The 20,336-nt window shown below is 51.0% G+C and overlaps 1 protein-coding gene across 6 annotated transcripts in view; it reads left to right on the plus strand.

Annotated features, from left to right (window-relative positions):
- The first annotated feature begins 1,345 nt into the window (after positions 1-1,345).
- Positions 1,346-20,336, plus strand: part of TMEM94 (transmembrane protein 94) — a 35,928-nt gene continuing 16,937 nt past the window's right edge. For 2 of the 6 annotated variants that reach the window (XM_070389066.1, XM_070389069.1), the window contains exons 1-2: positions 1,346-1,505; positions 14,412-14,544. In XM_070389066.1, the coding sequence (XP_070245167.1) occupies positions 14,521-14,544 (24 nt within the window). In that variant the 5' untranslated portion in view covers positions 1,346-1,505; positions 14,412-14,520. Of the gene's footprint in view, positions 1,506-14,411; positions 14,545-18,385; positions 18,534-20,336 lie in introns of those variants that run through there. The other 4 variants (XM_070389065.1, XM_070389064.1, XM_070389068.1 and 1 more) reach the window with 4 other exon arrangements.

Below are 20,336 nucleotides of genomic sequence, written 5' to 3' on the forward strand. Positions count from 1 at the left end.
TAAGGTGCTGTGGAGACTGCCAGGATAACCAAGCTGCCTTCAAGGAGCCTCAAGTCCTACAAAAATTATTCTGCGCAAAGCACACTTTTGTAAAGGCAGCGATGCAATGAGGGTACAAAAGCACAAGGCTATAGAGAGAGTTTCAATGACTAAAAGTCTGGGAAGGCTTTTGGGCAGGTAGTGTTTGAGGTAGACTTTTAGGATGGGTGTGTATTTGAACACTGGCTTTATTGGTAGGAAGGAATCTGCAAAGCACAGGAATCCTCTTGGGCAAAGGAGCAGAGGTGGGAGAGTCCCAGAGGCATCTAGGGGATAGCGGTAAATCTGTGGCTGCAGGAATAGTTCAGTTTGTGGGAGTTAAGCCTGGAAATGTATGTCTGAGTCGATTTATGAGGGGCTTTGAACGTCAGGCAGAGAGATTTGGACTTTTTCTATTTGCAGAGATAAACTGCAGATTTTTGTTTGCAGGAAAGTGACACAATTCCACCAGTTTTAAGATTCAAGTCTACCAGTTCTAGACACAGATAAAACAGTTCAAACATACAAGAGTAGGCACCGAAATGGCACCATCTTGTCCAGCTGCAAAGAAAGAGAGATTTTAATTACATAATTAAATTCATTAATAGGGAAAAGGGGCTCTTACTTCCCAGGGCCAGCCATGACTGTCCTTCAATTTTATAAACAGACACAAAACCAAAAAACAAAACCCTAACTCTCCAGACTTAGATCTCTGGGAAAAGAAAAGCAAATACTGACACAGCTTGCTTTGTTTTCCCAAGAGAGGTCTCCCAGGCGATGTCTCTAATTATCTAGAAAAAAAAATTTTTTTAACTTGTTTTTCCCCTTAGAGTTCAGTTAAGCTGAGGAGAAAACTGCAGGATTGCCTTAGATTCTCCAGCTTTGATTGGAAGCAGTAGTGGTCCCCAGGGACTCCCTCCAAGGTCTCTGAGCGTCGAGGTGTCTCTAGGCATTTGTTCCCAGCAACAAGGAGGGTAGTTAGAAGTCGGAGACACAGGCGCTCTGCTCTGCAAAGGGCTTATTTTAAAAAGAAAGGCGGGGGGCGGAAGGTCCTGTCGATCTTCCCAGGATAATTCCGTGGGAAAACGAATCGAGCTGAAAGCCGTGCCCTCCTCCCTGACTGAGACCGCTGGCTCAGAAACCGCCGGAGAACGACGCTCAAGGATGGACAGCGGTTGTGAGCTCTCCCGCCGGCAGCATTTGGCACTCAATTCCGCCAGGCTCCCAGAGGGGCGGTTGTGGCTACAGCCTCGCGCTCCACTCTGCCAATAAGAAGCTGGAAATCTTCCCCGTCTCAGATTTTGACCAATCGGCGCCCAGGACTTTAGCGAGCGAGCTAGCGGTCTCCATTGTCGGAGAAGGAGGCAAACCCCTTTGGAGTTGCCAGTAACGGACATGGCCGCGGCCCCTGGAGGAGGGGACGTGAAGTGAGGAGGGGGCAGGGAGGGGAGAGGACGCGGGCGAGGAAGACCGGTCCCCCGGCCCCGGTAAGTACGAGAAGGCCCGTGGCCCGAAGCAAGGGGAGCACAGGGGCGTGGGGTCCGGCCTTCCGCCTCCTCGGGATTCCTGGCCGAGGGGAGGGGAGTCTGGGGTCTGCACCCAGGGAATGGCCTCGAGGGAATCCCTTTCGGTGGAGGAGTCAAGGAACTGGCTTTTGCCTCCAGCTCTTGGCCATTTCCTTCCTCTCAGGGGCTCACACTTGCCCCTCGGCCCTGGCTTGGCCCCTTGGGGGTCCCGCGTCAAAAATCGAAGCCTCCAGCCAACAAAAGACTCCCTGCCCCGGGAATGACCGTGCCTGGGCCCTGGCCCGGACGGCCTCCAGCGCTGGCGTCCAGTTTATTCATAGGGTCTCTGGGAGTGCCCCCCTCCCGGCCTCAGTTTGGACGGTTGTCTCCCCTGCGCGCGCTCTCAAATGCCGCCCGGGCCGTCGTGCTGATCACGACCCCGATGTCCAGGTGGACGGAGCCGGAGGTTGCTTCTCCGCGCAGAGCGGCGGCGACGTTGCATTTTGGAGCGTGCCTGGCCTCCCCCTCCCCGCCCCTTTCTACCTTTCCCGAAGGTTTCAAGACTCCTTGGAAGCAGCAGGAGTCACTGCCACCCTTTAAACTGCTGCCTCTGCTGTGCTCTGGCTCCTCAGCGGCTCACCGCTGAAGCCAGTACTTAGAGTCCCTCGTGTGCAGCGTGAGCCCCTGCCCGGTGCCAGATACGAGGGAAGCCCTGCTCTTTGACTGGTGTGTAACCACCGGCTGCACTTGGGCGTGCTCATTGATATGGTCACGTGCTGCTCCATCCCACCCTCTGTGTGTGTGTGTGGCTCTTGGGGAAAAAAAAGGCAGGGAGTTCTGTGTCGAATCCTAATTTCCTTCTTGGTGTGTTGTTTTGTCCACCGGGACAACGCTAGTTTTCTCATGCTTTAACCAAGACACTCACTTCAGTTAAGCCTGGGTACTCTTAGAAGATGGAAGTCAAGAGGGAGTTTTAACGTTTTATTTTACAGATGTGGGGACTAACTGTTGTTTAGTCCTTAAGTCGTGTCTTACTCTTTTGCCACCCCATGGACTGTATAGACCGCCAGGCTCCTCTGTCCATGGGATTTCCCAGGCAAGAATACTGGAGTGGGTTGTCATTTCCTTCTCCAGGGCATCTTCCCCACCCAGGGATCGAACCCATGTGTCTTGGAATTGGCAGGTGGATTCTTTACCACTGAGCCACCTGGGAGGCCTGGGACTAACTGTTGAGAGATGCAAAGGGCCAGGGCCAGGGTCACCAGGGTCATCAAGTCCAGATTCTTGAGCTCTTTACCCATTAGAGCATGTCCTTTCCTAGGTGTGATCTGAGAAAACCAAGTTCCGTATTTTTTCTCAGCCTCTTGCAGGGTGGTTGTGAGCCTTAAATGAGGTGGCCTGTATGTATAGGATCCCTTGCATGGGATCTTTGTGTGTATGTGTGTTAGTCACTCAGTCATGTCCGACTCTTTGTGACCCCATGGACTGTAGCCCACCAGGCTTCTCTATCCATGGGATTTTTACAGTCTAGAATATCAGAGTGGTTTGCCATTCCCTTCTCCAGGGTATCTTCCCACCCCAGGAATGGAACCTAGGTCTCCTGCATTGCAGGCAGATTCTTTACCATCTGAGCCGCCAGAGAATCCCTTTTCATGGGGTCTAGCATTTACTTAATATATTTTGCATTTATTAATTTTAAGTAACCAACAAGTAGTTCACTGGCTGATTAATAGTTATTGTGGTATATCTTTGTGGGTGTAAATTAGTGATTCTCAGGGGAGGCGGGGGTGGGGCGGGTGGAGTCAGGGCGAGGTAGCACTTTCTTGGTTTCAGGGAACTTGGCAGTGTAATTAGAGGTGTTATTAAGAGAGTGTGATTGTGTATAAGAGCAGTGTGGAAACAGAAAAAAGTCAAGAAGCACTGAAGAAGAAATATTATGGTGGTATGTCTTTATGGTGATCTGGGCAAAAGAAGAGCAAGCGTGTTCCAGTGAGGTAGTTTTAAATAAGAAAAAAGGGCACCAGGTTCATTATCTAAAAAGTTGGGTAAAAGAAAAAAAAAGAAAAAGGTAAAAGTGATCCATGGAATAGAAAAAAAATCACTATAAAGATCAGAAGACACCAGAATGTAGACTGTCATTAAGTGTGAAACTGGGGCTAGATGTTCACATAAAATCCACATACCCTGGAAGGCTTATTTCAGCTGCAACTTCCTTTCTCACTGATTTTTGTCAGAACGACAAGTAGGGAAACTGGCAGAGACCATGGAGAAGTGCCTTGCCTAGGGAGGTGAAGTACAAACCATCCCGTTGATAACCAGCTGCCAAAGAAGTGAGAGTTAACTGCCCTTGAACCGCCTCCACCCCCTCCTTGTTTGTGGTGACCCGACCGGGAGAGCCAGGGCTGGGCGGTGAGATGGAAGCCAACAGAAAGCCCTTCACATTTCTATTTTGAGAAGTTGCTAGGGAGTACCAGCTCCAAGGGTTGAGAATCAGCCTTTTGGAAAGCTTAACTCCTGCGGAACTCAAGAGAAAGGCAGGTTGCAATCCTTTGGTTCCTCCCACTGGTCCTTCCCTAATGTTGAGCTTGGGAAACGATTTCTGTATAGAGAGGGAAGCATGCTATTGTAAACATGAGCTACCCAGCCGTCCCCAACCGTTTTGGCACCAGGGACCAATTTCATGGAAGACAGTTTTTCCATGGATTATGGGGGGATGGTTTGGTGGTGGTTCAAGTGCATTATGTTTATTGTGCACTTTATTTTTATTATTATTACATCAGCTGTACCTCAGATCATCGAGCATTAGACCCTGGAGGTTGGAGACCATAACCTACGACCCAAGGCGCAACTGAACCTCACCCAACTCAAGTTTGAGTTCTGATCATAGCTTTTCCCAAATCCACTCACTCCTGGTGTTTAAGTGTCAAGGTTCCCAGTCGTAGTTGGCACATCTCTGCTGATCAGTGGGTGCTGATCTTTTAAATCTGATTATTGTGTCAGCGTTTTTGTTTTTATTTACTCATTTATTTTGACTGCACTGGGTCTCTGTTGCAGTTTGAGGGCTTCCTCTAGTTGTGGCAAGCAGGGGCTGCTCTCCAATTGCTGAGTGAGGGCTTCTCAGTGCAGTGGCTCCTTTTGTTCAGAGTGTGGGCTCTTGAGCACTCAGGCTTCAGTGGTTGCAGTCATTGTGATACATGGGCCTAGTTGCCCAGAGGCATGTGGAATCTTCCTGGACCAGGGATCGAACCCGTGTCCCCTGCGTTGGCAGATGGATTCTCAACCACTGGACCACCAGGGAAGTCCTGTTTTTTTTTTTTTTTTAATCCATACATCATAATTTATTTCATTTTTTCCAAAAGTTGCTAAGTGCTTTTTGTTCTCCAAATGAGATTTTTAATTAAAAAACTTTTATTATTGGAGTATAGTTGCTTTACAATGCTGTGTAAGTTTCTGCTGTGTGTCAGCCTTGTTTTCATGAGAGCATCTTTTTCTACCTGAAAGATAGGCTCCTTTAAAAACATTCTTTGAACCCCGGTTTCTGAGCAGGCCCAGATTTGTTTACAGTACACAGGTGAACTAAAGGCTAAGCCGCAGCAGGAATGTTTTTCTTCCGAATGGACCGGCCAGCCAGAATGTGTGGTTTGGTGACCAGCTTAATAATAAGCTTTGCCTGTGGCTGCCGAGCCAGTAGTAAACAGGATCACATGGCATGGCAAGTAGGTTAAGGGCCAGATTAGACCTGAGCTGATGCCTGCATCCAGAGGCCTGAAGTGATGGGGAATGAGGGGTCCCCAAGGGAAGGAGACTTTCAGGGCTCACAGTGGCCTTTGGGAAACTAGAAACATTACAGTTAAGAATATGAATATTATAGTGTGAATAGTATATGAATGAATAGTATGAATATGAATAGTATAATTATATAATATGAACTTAGTTTTCTTAATGTCAGTATCTTCTTTTTTTTTTTAAGCCTTTATTGAATTTGAGCATAAACATCCCTAAAGTCATCATGGAACGCACTGCTTGTAATAAAAGCCAGAGCCAATTGCAAAATCAGAAGTTGCTGACTTTTTTAATATATTGTGGTAAAATATACATAGCACAACACTTAGCATTTTAACCAGTTCGGTGTGTTCAGTACATTCATATTGTTATACAGCCATCACCACCATCCATCTCCAGAGCTGTTTTATTTTCCCAGACTGAAACTCTGTCCCTGTTAAACACTTACCCCCCATTCCCTGCTCCTTAGTCCCCGGAAACCACCATTCTACTTTCTGTCTATAGGAATTTGACTCCTTAGAAACTTCGTGTCAGAAGAAACATATGGTATTTGTCCTTTTGTGACTGGCTTATTTCACTTTGGGCTTCCTTGGTGGCTCAGACAGTAATGAATCTATCTGCAATGTGGGAGACCTGGTTCAATCCCTGGGTCGGGAAGATCCCTTGGAGAAGGGAATGGTAACCCACTCCAGTACTCTTGCCTGAAGAGTTCCACAGACAGAGGATCCTGGTGGGCTACTGTCCACGGAGTCAAACAAAGAGTCGGACGTGACTAAGCGACTTACACTCACTATTTCACATAGTGTAGGCCTTAAAAGTTCTTTGATGTTGCAGCACGTGTCAGAATGTTCTTCCTTTTTAAGATGGACTAATATTCCATTGTATGCATCAGCCACATTTTGTATATCCGTTCGTCTGTTGATGGACGCTTGGGTTGCTTCCACTTTTGCCGTTGTGAATAATGCTGCTGTGAACACGAGTGTACACATACCTGTTTGGATCCCTGATGTCACATCTCGTGGGTATATACCCAGAAGTGAGAGGTTGCTGTTGTTTTTTTTCTTTTTTAAAGATACATGTGCATTCACGAGGTACATTCAAAAGGCACAAAAGTATATACAGTGAAAATTCTTCCTCCCACTCCTGTCATCAGTTACTCAGTTCCAATTTATTAATATCTTTTGTAGGTTGTGCTTTTGGTATTTGGAGAAGGCGATGGCACCCCACTCCAGTACTCTTGCCTGGAAAATCCCATGGACGGAGGAGCCTGGTAGGCTGTAGTCCATGGGGTCGCTAAGAGTTGGACACGACTGAGGGACTTCACTTTCACTTTTCACTTTCATGCATTGGAGAAGGAAATGGCAACCCACTCCAGTGTTCTTGCCTGGAGAATCTCAGGGACAGGGGGGCCTGGTGGCTGCCGTCTATGGGGTCACACAGAGTTGGACATGACTGAAGTGACTTAGCAGCAGTAGCAACAGCAGCTTTTGGTATTGACTCTAAGAAACCCAACCCAAAGTTAGCAAAGGTTTTCCTCTTATTATTTCTTCTTTTTACTTTTCCATTTAGCTCTAGGAGCCATTACTGGTTAATTCTTGTATGTGGTGCAAGCTGTATTTACAAACTTTGGGTTTTTTTTTTTTTAATATCTGATTATTTAGTTCCAGCATGATTTGTTGAAAAGACTGTCTTTTCTCCACTGAGTTGCCTTTGTACCTTTCTCAAAAATCAATCAACCATATTTGTCTGGATCTATTTCTAGATTCTATTACCAGGCCAATACCACACTGCATTGATTAGTGTAGCTTTACAAAACCTTGAAGTCCGGTGGTGAAAATATTCCAGCTTTGTTCCCTTGGGGTAGTCTAATTTGAATGTCTCTTCCTGTGAGTGGAGTTGAGCATCTTTTCATAGGTAAATGCTCCTGGATTTCTTGATTTCATAGTCTCTTGGAATTAGAAGAGACCATAGAAGGTCATGTCTTTCTTATTTGCTGCCTGATGTGTTTATTAGCTCCATAATTTCCCGCCGTTGCTTGGATCCCTCTGGTGATGGGGAGCCCATTGCCTCTCAGGTAGCCTCTTCCGTTTTTTAAATGCAATTTTAACTATGTAATGAAATTGCTCGAGAGTTTCCTGGTGGCCCAGTGGTTAGGATTCCAGGCTTTCACTGTCGTGGCCCGGATTCAGTCCCTGGTTGGGGAACTGAGAATCCCACAAGCCTTGTGGCCAAAAAACAAAAACGAAGAAAAGATATTGTCCATGTTAAGTCCCAGTCTGCCTCCCTGTAGCTTCCTCACCCTAGCCTAGGCCCTGTTGTTGGAGCCTCCCAGAGTGAGCCTGGCCCTTCTTTCCCCTGGCAGCCATCAGGCCCTTCTAGCCCTGCTCAGACCTGAAATGTTTTTGGTATGTGTCCTGGCTAAGGGTGTCTAGCTCCTTCCACTATTTCTCATGTCACAGATTCTCCAACCTGGCAGTTTCTGCCTGGAAACCTTCCGCTTTTGTCGGTGTCCTTCTCAGTGTATGATATACAAATGAGCAAATTATTTCAGGTGTGCTCTGAAATGTGCAAGCAGGAGACTTACTTTTCTCTTTTGGGGTACTTAGCATGTCTATTGGAGAAGGCAACGGCACCCCACTCCAGTACTCTTGCCTGGAAAATCCCATGGACGGAGGAGCCTGGTAGGCTGCAGTCCATGGGGTCGCTAGGAGTCGGACACGACTAAGCGACTTCACTTTGACTTTTCACTTTCATGCATTGGAGGAGGAAATGGCAACCCACTCCAGTGTTCTTGCCTGGAGAATCCCATGGACAGAGGAGCCTGGTGGGCTGCTGTCTATGGGGTCGCAAAGAGTTGGACACGACTGAAGCAACTTAGCAGCAGCAGCAGCATGTCTATTGTTATCGTTGTTCCGTCTCTTAAGTCACACCCGACTCTTTGCAACCCCATGAACTACAGCACACCAAGCTTCCCTGTCTGTCACTAGCTCCCAGAGTTTGCTCAAACTCATGTCCATTGAGTCGGTGATACCATCCAACCATCTCATCCTCTGTTGCCTCTTTCTCCTCTTGCCCTCAGTCTTTCCTAACATCAGGGTCTTTTCCACTGAGTCGGCTCTTCTCATCGGGTGGCCAAAGTATTGGAGCTTCAGCTTTAGCATCAGTCCTTCCAATGAGTATTCAGGGTTGATTTCTTTTAAGATTGACTGGTTTGCTCTCCTTGCTGTCCAAGGTACTCTCAAGAGTTTTCTCCAGCACCACAGTTTGAAAGCATCAGTTCTTTGACCTAAATATGAATGAACTCTGGGTGGCCATGCCATTTATTTTGAAACTGCTTCCCAGGTGGCGCTGGTGGTAAAGAACCTGCCTGCTGGTGCAGGAGGTTCGATCCCTGCGTTGGGAAGATCCCCTGGAGGAGGGCATGGCAACCCACTCCAGTATTCTTGCCTGGAGAATCCCATCTTCCCAGGGAGAGGCCTGGCGGGCTATGGTCTATGGGGTCACAAAGAGTCAGACGCGACCGAAACAACTTAGCACACAAGCCATTTGTAGTAGTTTTATACAGTAGTTTTTTTAAAATTTTTAATTAATTTATTTTTAATTGAAGGATAATTGCTTTACAGTGTTTTCTACAGTAGTGTTTAAAAAGTTTTTTTTTTTTATTTTTAACTGAAGGATAATTGCTTTAGAATGTTTTATACAGTAGTTTTTGAACCTAAGGACAGAAATTAATATTGAATGTCTTACAGTTGAGTTGAATCTATTACATTTGGCCCATCATTTCTGCCTGTTGAGATCTTCTTGGAGCTTGGCTTTGATCTCCTTTCCAGGCTTGTGCTACCCGAGAATTTGATTAGCATACCGTCTGTTTCCTTACCCAAGTCACTGATGAAACTACTGACTAGGATGCCACCAAGGATAGAACTCTGAGACTTGTGATTAAAAGCCTCCCTCCCTCCCGCATCAGTCAGTACACTTTGGGCACCGCTGTTTAGCTGAAGTCCACCAAATTATGCTTTTGATGGGTTGGGTGTGCCTAGAATGCCACCATAGCTAACAGAGAGATATGGACAGCCAGCTCCTCAGCTAGTCCTCAGCCTGAACGCTGGGTACCCACTTAAGCTCTCTTTAAAAAAGGAAACATTTCGTGTACTTGTGGCTGCGCGGCCTTCGCTGCCGTGTGCAGGCTCTTCTGTTTTCTTCTCTAGGCTGGTGCGTGGCTTCTCCTGTTGTGGAACACGGGCTCTAGACGCACTTAGTTGCCCTGAGACCTGCGGGATCTTCCCGGAGCAGGGATTGAACCCGTGTCCCCTGCGTTGTCAGGAGGAATCTTATCCACTGGACCCCCGGAAAGCCCTCATCACTTACTTGGCTCTTTTTGACGCTGGTTCTGAGCCAGGAAGCGTCCACCAGGTCACTCTCTTTGCCTCCTTTGTTGAGACACTCGTTATAGTGAACCAGGGTGACTGTCATTTTCTTCTAACTCTTCTGCCTGTAATTTCTTTCCCTTTCTCCTCTGATCCATTCTCTACCCTCTTAAAATCCCGAGGCCTACTCAGAAACCTCCAGTGACTCCTCAGGGCGCCTTGTTGCAAGAGTTCCCGATTTCCCTGTCCTGTGTGATCCTTCATTTACTTCTTCACTCTGACCTACTCAGGCCTTCTGCTCTAACCGAATAGGTCAGATCTCTGTCTTTCAAAAAGGCTTCTGCATTTCTTCCTCGTGCCTTGGTTGGACTCGTGACCCTTGCTTAGGTAAGTCTTCCTCCTACGCACCTGTTAGCAGTTCTCATTTAGTGTTTCAAGGCCAACTTGAATTTTAGTTATCTTTTTTTCAGAATAGCCCAAACCACTGTATTTTAAATCCCTCTAGGGAAGGGACCTCATCTTACAGTTCTTTGAAAACAGGACCATTCCTTAGACTTACCAAGTATCTGCCATTGTCGGCCCTGGATAAATGCTTCATTAGCCTTCTCTTTTAGATCAGCCACATCTGGCATGTGCTAGGCATTTTAAAGATCGGCTGTACCTCAGATTCCACTGTACTTTCTGAGAATCAGCTCTATGGAAGCACTCTATTTTCATACAATAAAACATACCTGTTTATCAGGTTGGCCAAAAAGTAAGATGTTGCGAAAAACCCGAACAAATATTTTTGCCAACCCATTAAGTATATAGTTCAAAGAATTTTGACAAATGTATACATCCCATAACCACCACTCACAGTCACAATATTAAACAAAAGATCTCTATGTCATTTGTGGTCATTCCCTCTCCCTGACCCCAGACAACTCCTGATCTGCTTGCTGCCATGATTGATTAGTTTTGCCTGTTCTAAAGTTTGTATGGGTTTCCCAGGTGGCTCAGTGGTAAAGAATTCACATGCAATGTAGGAGAGACAGATTCAATCCCTAGGGCTAGAACATCCCCTGGAGAAGAAAATGGCAACCCATTTCAGTATCCTTGCCTGGGAAATCCCATGGACAGAGGAGCCTTGTGGGCTACAGTCCATAGGGTCACAAAGAATCAGACACTAGTTAATGACTAAACAACAACAATAAATTTTATGTAAATTGAGTCATACAGTAGGCACTCTTTTGTGAGTGGCTTCTTTTACTCATCAGATGTTTTTCATATTCAGCCACATTGTTGTACGTATCGGTTGCATGTATGTATTTGTTGCTGGGTAGAATTCCATGATACGCATTAACCATAACACATTCATCCATTCACCTGTGAGTGGTAGTTGTTCATTCACTCGGTCACGTCCGGATCTTTGCGACCCCGTGGACTGCAGCACACTGGGCTTCCCTGTCCATCACCATCTCCCGAGGCTTGCTCAGACTCATGTCCATTGAGTTGGTGATGCCATCCAACCATCTTGTCCTCTGTCAACCTCTAATTCTCCTGCCTCCAACCTTTCCCAGGATCAGGGTCTTTACTAATGTGTTGGCTCTTCACATCAGGTGGCCAGAGTATTAGAGCTTCAGCTTCAGCGTCAATCCTTCCAATGAATATTCAGGATTGATTTCCTTTAGGAGTGACTGGTTTGATCTCCTTGCAGTCCAAGGGACTCTCAAAAGTCTTCTCTAACACTGTGGTGTTTGAAAGCATCCATTCTTCAGTGCTCAGCCTCCTTTATGGTCCAACTCTCACATCCATACATGACTACTGGAAAAACCATAGCTTTGACTATATGGACCTTTGTCAGCAAAGTAATGTCTCTGCTTTTTAATATGCTGTCTAGGTTTGTCATAGCTTTTCTTCCAAGGAGCAAGCATCTTTTAATTTCATGGCTTCAGTCATTGTCAGCAGTGATTTTGGAGCCCAAGAAAATAAAATCTTTCACTGTTTCCATTGTTTCCCCATCTATATGCCATGAAGTAATGGGACTGGATCCCATGATCTTAGTTTTTTCAATGTTGAGTGGACATTTGTCCACCTGTGAGTGAACATTTGCATTATTCCAATCTGGGGCTACTTTGAATGAAATTGCTATGAATATTTGTGAGGGTGTATATTTTGATTACTTGGTCATGTAATAAGTGTTTATAGTTGGCCCTTGAACTGCATGAGTCCACTTATATCTGTATTTCTTTCACTGAATACGAACCAGAGTGCTACATGATCCATGGTGGGTTGAATCCATAACGCAGGACTGTAAATTGGAGGGCTGACTATAAAGTTACATGTGGACTTTCCACTACACTCCGAGGGTGCGGTGGTGCTGTCAGAGGTTGGTGCCTCTAACCCCCGCCTTTTTCAGCAGTCATCTCTACTTTATCAGAGACTGCCAAAACGTTTTCCCAAGTGGTTACACCATGTGATAGTCCCACCAGTGATTTTCCAGTTCGTGTCCTCACAACAGTAGGTACTGTCGGTATTCTTCATTTTAGTCATTTTTGTGGGTGTGTGTTGGGCTTCCCAGGTGGTACTACTGGTAAAGAACCCGCCTGCCAGTGCAGGAGACGTCAGAGACGTGGGTTCAGTCCCTGGGCCAGGACAATCCCCTGGAAGAGGGCACTGCCATCCACTCCAGTATTCTTGCCTGGAGAACCCCATGGACAGAGGAGCCTGGCGGGCTACAGTCCATAGGGTCGCAGAGTTGGACCTGAGTGAAGTGTGTCAATATTAATACTGTGAAATAGGCATCATCACTCCCTTTCATTGAACAGGTACACTGAGGCTCAGAGAGGCAGGTGATTCGCCAAGGTCATTTGGCACTTGGCACATGATGGAGCCAGGATTTGAACCCACCGGTGTTTGGCTTTGAAGCCTGTGGGTTTTTTCACCATGGGCGGGGAGTAGACCTGGCCCTTTAAGGACACAGCTACTGGTTTCAGATTAGGCAGTTAGGGCCGGCTGTCTCCCAGAATCCCATGTATGGAGTGATGGGAACACAGAGACTCACAGAAGAATGTCGTGCTCCTGGCTGCCCTTTCGGAGCTGCTGCGGTTCCAGCTGGCCGCACAGTCGTCTTACCCTGGTAGTGTTGGCGGAGAAGTTGAGCGGAATCTCCGCATGGCTCCTGATGCCTCTCTCTGTGCAGTGACTGTCTCTTCCAGCCCCCGCTGGGATGGGCTGTCATGGGGACCTTGAGCTGTCCTTGTAAACAGGGCCTGGGTGCCCGAGTCAGAGCGGCCTCTGGGAGATGCACACTCAGCCTCCCCGGATCCCATGTCAGCTGGCTGCCTCTGACCTCTGGGACTGTGAGCCCTGCTTGGCAGAGCAGAGGGACGGGCAGACTCAGCCATGCAGGCCCGTGAGGGATCGGATGGGATTGTGGGTCGGATTTAGTGCCTGCCACGCCTGGGCCTCCTGCCTGGGGTCCTCTGGACACAGCTTTTTTTTTTTTTTTTAATTGTTTCTAGACAGTTCTCCTGGGCTTCTGACCAGCTCCTCTTAATAAGGCTGTGCTGTCGGCCCCAAGAGAACTGTTAGAGAGCAGGTTAGTTTGCTCTCTCTGCAGCTAATTGGCCTTCCCAGGTGGCACTAGTCGTAAATAACCCGCCTGCCAATACAGGAGACATAAGAGACACGAGTTCAATCCCTGGGTGGGGAAAATCCTCTGGAGGAGGTTATGGCAACCCACTCCAGTATTCTTGCCTGGAGAATCCCATGGACAGAGGAGCCTGTCGGGCTACAGTCCATAGGGTCGCAGAGTTGGACACGACTGAAGCAACTTAGCCTGCACTCACGCATGCACGCACTCTTCACCCAAACACTCGTCTGAAATTATAAAGTGTGTATGGGTGAGGGTCAGGGGTTATATGGGGAGGGAGTAGGAGGTGGGGAGGTGAGACTAATCTTCATTTTCCGCATTACTGTTGCCTTGGACCCTGCAGCCTGGGGCACCCGCCCAGGTGCCTACTGAGCACTGCCCCATTGACCAGGTGCAAGAGAGGCCCGCGGCCCTGGGCGTGCACGCATTTGCTTACGGTGTGTGTTTCCCACAAGGTGGAGCAAGCATGTCTCTACCCCAATCATCTCTGCTGCTCTCTCCACCATTTGCCTGATTATTCCAGTTGTATCTAGATTCCAGTTTACCTTCACTTTTTGGGGGGAGGGGCTGCACCGTGTGACATGCAGGATTCCTAGTTCCCTGACCAGGGATCGAACCCACACCATCCGCAGTGGACGCGTAGTCTTAAACACTGGACCACCAGGGAAGTCCCATACCTTCTCTTTTAAAGAGCCAAGGAGGGACTCCCCTGGTGGTTCAGTGGTTAAGACTCTGCACTTCCACTGCAGGAGGTGCGGGTTCCATCCTTGGTTGGGGAACTAAGATCTCGCATGCCATGCAGTGCTTCCAAAAATAAAGAACTAATAAGCCATGGCTTTTCCTACTCGCTGAAAGGCAGCAAGTCAAAGAACAAAGTGTACATGCCTCCAAAAATGAAGGTTAAAAGAGGGGAAGCTTACAGCCCTCCAGCATCCCCTCTGTAGCCTTCTCCCTCTTGACTTCACAAAGCTGCCAGCTGCCAGGACAGGCTGGGGCCCAGCGGTCAGGGCACCATCTCCTCCATGTCCTGCTCGACTGTTGAGGTGATCCTCTTGTGTTTCACAGAAACAGCCCCATGGAACCTCTTTCTTCTTTTTCCCCCAGATGTCACGGTGACTGTGACAGAGTCACTGGGGTTCGTACATGTTGCAGAGGAACCTTCCTTTCGGGGGTGACCACCGTCCTCTGGGCATGCCTGCAGTACTCTGGGCCCATGGACCTGAAAGAGAAGCACGAGGTAGGCCGTGATGGTTGCCCTCCTGGGGACTGTGTGTGTTTCTGTTGGACTCTCCCGACTGTGTTTGCCTGGGAGGTCCTCGTGAGGGGGCTTGACACTGAAAGTGAGAGGCGGGGTGTGTGGCTCTGGGGCTTGTAGCACGTGATCTGATCCCTCGATGAGGCCATTGACGGCCGGAACGCACGGATTCCAGGAGCTGTGACTCAAGGGCAGAGGGTGGACCAGTGAACGTGGCCGCATGGAGCCAGTTCTCGATCAGGGGTTGGCTCCCAGCCAGTCTCCACTCCTCGCCCAGGGCTGTGTAATTTCGCTTGTTTGCTCTCTGCCCAAGCCTGCCGAGCCCTGTTGAGTATTGTCCGGCGCCCTCTTTCTGGTTAGGGAAGAGCTCCCCAGTCAAACTCCAGGCACAGCTGCTGAATCAGCTGGGGGTGAGCCCCCCAGGGGTCCAGGTGGCACCCCCCAGCCTGACTTGGGCACCCACAGCCTCCACATATACCATCTTTACGCGGAGGTAGATTTGTCGTCGATCCGAGTACCCCTCTCCTGGGACGAAGATTCCCCTACATCTCTGCCTGGACTCCCATCACACATTCCTAGCAGGTCCCCCTGTCTCTGACTCCCTGTCTCCACTGGGTGGGCAGGGAAAGCTACCCAAAATACAGAGCTGACCTTTTGTTGCTCCTGCTTAAAAGTCATTGTGTCGCCTGCCAAAACCTTTACTATGGGGTCCAGAGCCCTCCACACGCCCACTTCTGCCCATTGGCCCAGCATCCCACACCTCCCCTGCTGTGGTCTTTACCACTGGTAATTCTTTTTCTGGGGGGTGTGCTGTGCGGCCTCTGGGATCTTAGTTCCCTGAACAGGGATCAGATCTGTGCCCCCTGCTGTGGATACACAGAGTCCTAACCACTGGACTGCCAAGGAAGTCCCACCACTGGTAATTCTGAGCGCTTTAGAGTCTGGGTACACACTTCGTGTTTAGGCTGTTACCTAATCCCCTCCCCCTCCTTTTCCTGCCAGACTTCTACTTTTCTTTCATTCAAGATCTGGTTTAAGCATGACCTTCTCCAGATACTTCCTCCTCCCTCCGGAGTCCCTTCTTCCAGCATTCACAGCCCCTCCACCGTCGTCCTTGCTATGCCGTGTTGACACCATCTGTCTGTCCCGCTTTATCTCAGCGTCCCTGGCTCCTTGCATAGAGCCTGGCATGTAGAAAGAGCTTAGTAAATATTTATTGACTTGAACTTATGATAGTGATCTTCCTGCCAAAGAGACCTTGGGAGGTCTGGGGAAGGAGCCGTGGGTCCACACACTGGAACCTGGCTGACTGCTGACATGTTCCGCTCCAGGATTCACGTGCCTCTGGATGGGCTGTGGAGCAGGCTCGTGGACCTGAGCTTAAGGCAGGTGTGTTCAGCCTCCTGCTCACAGAGGCCTCTGGCTGCTGTGCAAGTGTCCATCCTAGCAGGGATTGGCACGCAGGCAAGGCTGCACTTGTCCCACCCCCAGCCTGGGTGCAAGGCTGCTGCGTACAGTTGCAAGGGCCATGCACTGCTCAATTCCAGGGAGCGCCCTCCCTCCGAAGGTTACGATGTGGTGATGAGGTGGCCTGCCTGGGTGAGGTTGAATGTCCCCAAAACAGAGGACAGTATCTTCCTCTGGTTCCAGCCTGTGGCTGAAACATCCATTACTATTGAATCAGGGAAACAGATTTCTGTGGTCTAGGGGCTGGCTTCTCTCTCAAGCCCAAAGAACACTTGTGAACCCAGGCTGGATGCCTTTTGTTGGGGAGGGTTTGTTTTCCTTCATCCTCTTCTTTTTCTTTCTGGATAGATGCTCTCCTGTTCTAGAAAGCACCATCACCACCATCATCAGTTGTATTCATGGAATGCTCCCTGTGGTTGGTAGAACTCTAGGCCCCCAGGGGATGGCCTTTGGCTTACAGACAGACTAGTTGAGGAATTTATAGGGTAAGCAGCTAAGTAATAGATCTGATGACATTTCTACCTGAGGTTCCTTGTGAGTTGTGTAAATGTAGGCTTATAAAGTGGATCCCTGGGGCCTCCAACGGGAGTGGGTGAGCTGACATGCTGGGAGTTGTTGGTGAGGCTGCCTGTCGTTGCCTGGCAACCGTTTGGCTGTTGCCGGTTGATCCTTTGCATCTTGCCTCCCTCCTCTTTGCGACCTACCTGTCCTCAGTGTGCTCTGCAGGCACCGCTGTCCGTCTCCAGCCTGTGGTGGATGTGCCGTTGGCAGTGACGGTCTGGGTCTCTCCTTCTCAGAAGTTCCCCTTGCACTTGCTGCAGCGGACAGTGTTGGAAAGGGGGGACCGGACACCAGAAGGCTGTGCTGGGGGCTGTGGAGCACCTGAGTTAAACCCTATGGGCTGTTGCACAGGAGAGACAGTGCTTGCTTAGTTGTGGTTCCCCCAGAGCAGTGTCTTTTTAGAAAGCTAAAGGGGAGTGTGCCCTGGGAGCCGGGGCTGGGGGTCAGAAGTTTCCTGGGCACTTTGCTAAAGCTGCTGCCCAAAATCAGAGTGACTGCCTCTGAAGCCAACCCCTCCTCCCCCGTCCTCTGGGAGACTTCCTGCCCTTAACCCCTGGACAGCCCAGGCCCTTCCTTTCCTATCCCCACTCAGCTCTGGGTTTGGCGGGGCCTGGGGTGGGCCCCCCCGGGGAACTGTGCTAGAGAATGGGGAGGGGAGAGGCTGGCTGCAGAGGAGATGGTGTTGTCTAGGAAGCAGAGCCCTGGAGAGCCTGTCTCAGGTCCAGCCCGCACTCAGGTTTTCGACCTGTTAGACCGTTTCATCTCCGCCGAGGTGTTCCTGCCCCAGCCTCAGGGTAGCCTGGAGGGAAGCAGAGAACTCTCCTGTCCACTCCCAGGGTCTTTTGCCCCTACATCATCCAGGGGGTCCGTTCTGACAGCTTCCTGTGTGTCAAACTCGGGGTCCCGGAGTGACACCCAGGCCCTGAATGAAGCCCCAGGAGGTCCGCAGCCTCACTTTCTTCTGGGGACGAGGCCCGGTGTCCTGTCCCAGCAGCACCTGGGCAGGAGCGTCTGCATGCAGTCGGCGGACGGCTGCTGGCTGAGCTCTGCATGGCACCGCTGAGTGGCTCTTGGAGGCCCCCCCACCTGGCGGGAAGGAGTTTGGTCCGTTGTTGGGATCCGCAGAGGCTTCCTTTCAGGGGCTCTTCCCTCCCTCTCCGGTCCCCCGGTTTCTGCCCTCCTGGAAGTCACTGCTCCAGTTTTCTCACTTGTCAGTCCTCTCCCCTCCTCTAGGATGTGCTGCTATTAATAACTCTCAAGTCCCCCCTCCCCTCCTTCCTGCAGCTCTAACAGAGGAGAGGGCTGCAGTTGGTGTGGCTCCATGCTGGAGTGTCAGGGATCTGGGGGACTTCCCCTGGTAGGGCCCCTCACCTCGCCCAGTGACACGGGCCCCAGGAAAGGGATTGGGGCGGTGAGAGGCCAGGTCCTCCTTGATGCGGCAGCTGCCTTGGGGGCTGCGGGCCGACAGCAACGATTTCCTGCCCAGCCTCTCCTCTGGTGGGCGCCTCCCGAGCTCCGGGCTCCCCACGGTGCCTCCCCTGCTGAATGGGCCAAGCCCCCGACATCTGGCAGAGCCGCTGCCAGCTTTCCCCTCTCTCCCACCCCTGCCCCGCCCTCCTGCACCGGCAGCCCGGTCTCCTCCTCCGCCTCCTCCCTCCCTCGATCTGCAGCATGACTGGGAACAGGCTGAATTAATCAGCAGATTGAAGCTCCACTCCGCTGCTGCCACCGCTGCGCAGGGTCCTCCTCGCTCACACGCGCTCCAGCCCTCTCCCCTGTTCTCCCCTGCCCTCCCTCACCCTCTCCGTTTCCCCGTCTCCTTCTCGCCCTCCCTGGAGGCAGTGTTGGCAGCCCGGTAGCTGACTCGCTTGTGACCCAGGTGCTGCCCCATGCTCTTTAAGCGGGCAGAGCTGTGGACGGCCCCTCAGGGCAAAGGCGGCAAAGTGAGTATGCCGGCTGGGCTTGACAGCCCCGTCCCGCCCGCCCGGCTTCCCCGCTTTGTGTTGGAGGCTTTGGATTAACGGTGGGGTCGAAGGTGGAGGCTGGACCTGCATTAGAGGGAGCAGGGACTGTGGAAGGAGCCTGGGAGTGGGAACCAGGAAGCCGGGGTGTGGAGCCGCCCACCCAGCCCCTGAGTCACCCATGGTCACCCAGAGCGGGACGGGAGCCCGCGTTTCCCTGTGGGGCACCCTCTCACGGCATGCGGGCACCCAGGTCACCACATACAAGGCTTGGATGCCAGCCCGTCCTCGGGGCCGTGAAGGAGGCGTCTCCCCCTGGACCACATGGGTCTTGAGACAGGAGCCACCAGGGTTTCTTCCTGGGTCTTGTCCGCAGGAGGTGGGTGAAAGTGCCCGGTCCGTATGAGGAAGAGGAGGAGGGGCCCCTGCTTAAAGCTTTGAGTTGCTTGTCGGTGGAGTCGATTCGGGTCTGTCTGGCCCAGCTCAGATGAGATTCGTGGTGATGCTTGTCATCTGTCCTGGAGGACAGTGGCCGAATCTCTGCTCCGGTGATTCCAACATCTTGAAGTCCAGCTTTGGGTCCCCTGCCCGCTGCACCGGCCATGAAGGCTGTGACCCAGGGGACCTGGCAGAGGGTCAGCTGGTTCTGACTAGTGGCTTTGTGCTGTGGCCGAGGCCAGTTCATCGTTGGTCCCCCTGAGTCTAGGGGACCTTGAGTCCACTTTTTCCTGAAACAGGTCAAACAGGAAAGAAGATAGCTGCTTTGCTGAGGGAACCTCAGAGGAGTCCTGACGGGTCTGGGGGCCGGAGAGGGTGGGCGGCTGAGGGCTTCTGCTTCTGGGCCACCGGAGAAGCCTGACCATGGTGGCACAGGGCAGCCCAGGTGTACTGGCTCTTGAAGCCTCATTAGACTGACCCAGATGCTTAGCTCTGGGCCCTGGGGAGCAGATTCGGTTCTGGAGCAGGTTCCTTGGGTTCTGATTGGACCAGACAGAGATCCGTCACCACCTGCTGCTCCCTGAATCCCCGGGCCTGACCCGTCTCCTCCTTTGGTGATGAGATGGAGAGGGAGTGAGGGGTGTGGTGGCAGCCCTCCTGAGCCCACCCCTGCTGGGGCCTCGGGAGTGGAGGCTGAGCAGCTCAGAGAGTGGGACATGGTTGCTTCTGCCCAGAAAACCTCAGTGTCGGGGAAGAAGCAGGGCCGCCCCTCCCCTCTGGCGTGGAGACCTGGCTGCTGACCCCCGAAGCCTCCTGGAGGTGCCTGGGGGCGGGGAGGAGGAGGAGCGTCTGAGCATCCCTCTGGGACAGGTTCTCCTCGCCCTTCTTGGCCTTGGTGGACGGAGAGGAGCAGACCTTAGATGGAGTGCGTGTGACCTGGGTTCTTATCTCTCACACCAGCCCCAGCCTTGCACCGAACCCACTGTGGGTGCCCAGCCTCACTCAGTGCTTTTGAGAAGGGCTGCCAGGAGCCTTTTCTTTCACCAATTTCCTCCGCTTCATTTCTCACACCTCGTGGGTGGAAAGCCTCGGGAAAAGCAGAGAAGCAGTGGTTTTCCCCACACCCGGGCTCTCCTGCTGGAGAGGGGGTTGTCATCAAGCCTCGTGTGCAGCCACAACAGTTGGGTTTGCGGGCCGCGGAGGGTCGACTGAAGGGCGGTGTCGGGCCCTGGGGCCTCTGTGCGGGCAGGTGCTTTCCTCAGGAGGCATATAATTACAATGGCTCATTTTCCCCTTGCTGTGTTGCCTTTAATCGCCAGTCTGGAGTGGGTGCTCCAGACCAGACAC

The sequence above is a fragment of the Bos mutus genome, chromosome 19 (genome assembly GCF_027580195.1).
Source record: "Bos mutus isolate GX-2022 chromosome 19, NWIPB_WYAK_1.1, whole genome shotgun sequence".
Lineage (NCBI taxonomy): Eukaryota > Metazoa > Chordata > Mammalia > Artiodactyla > Bovidae > Bos > Bos mutus.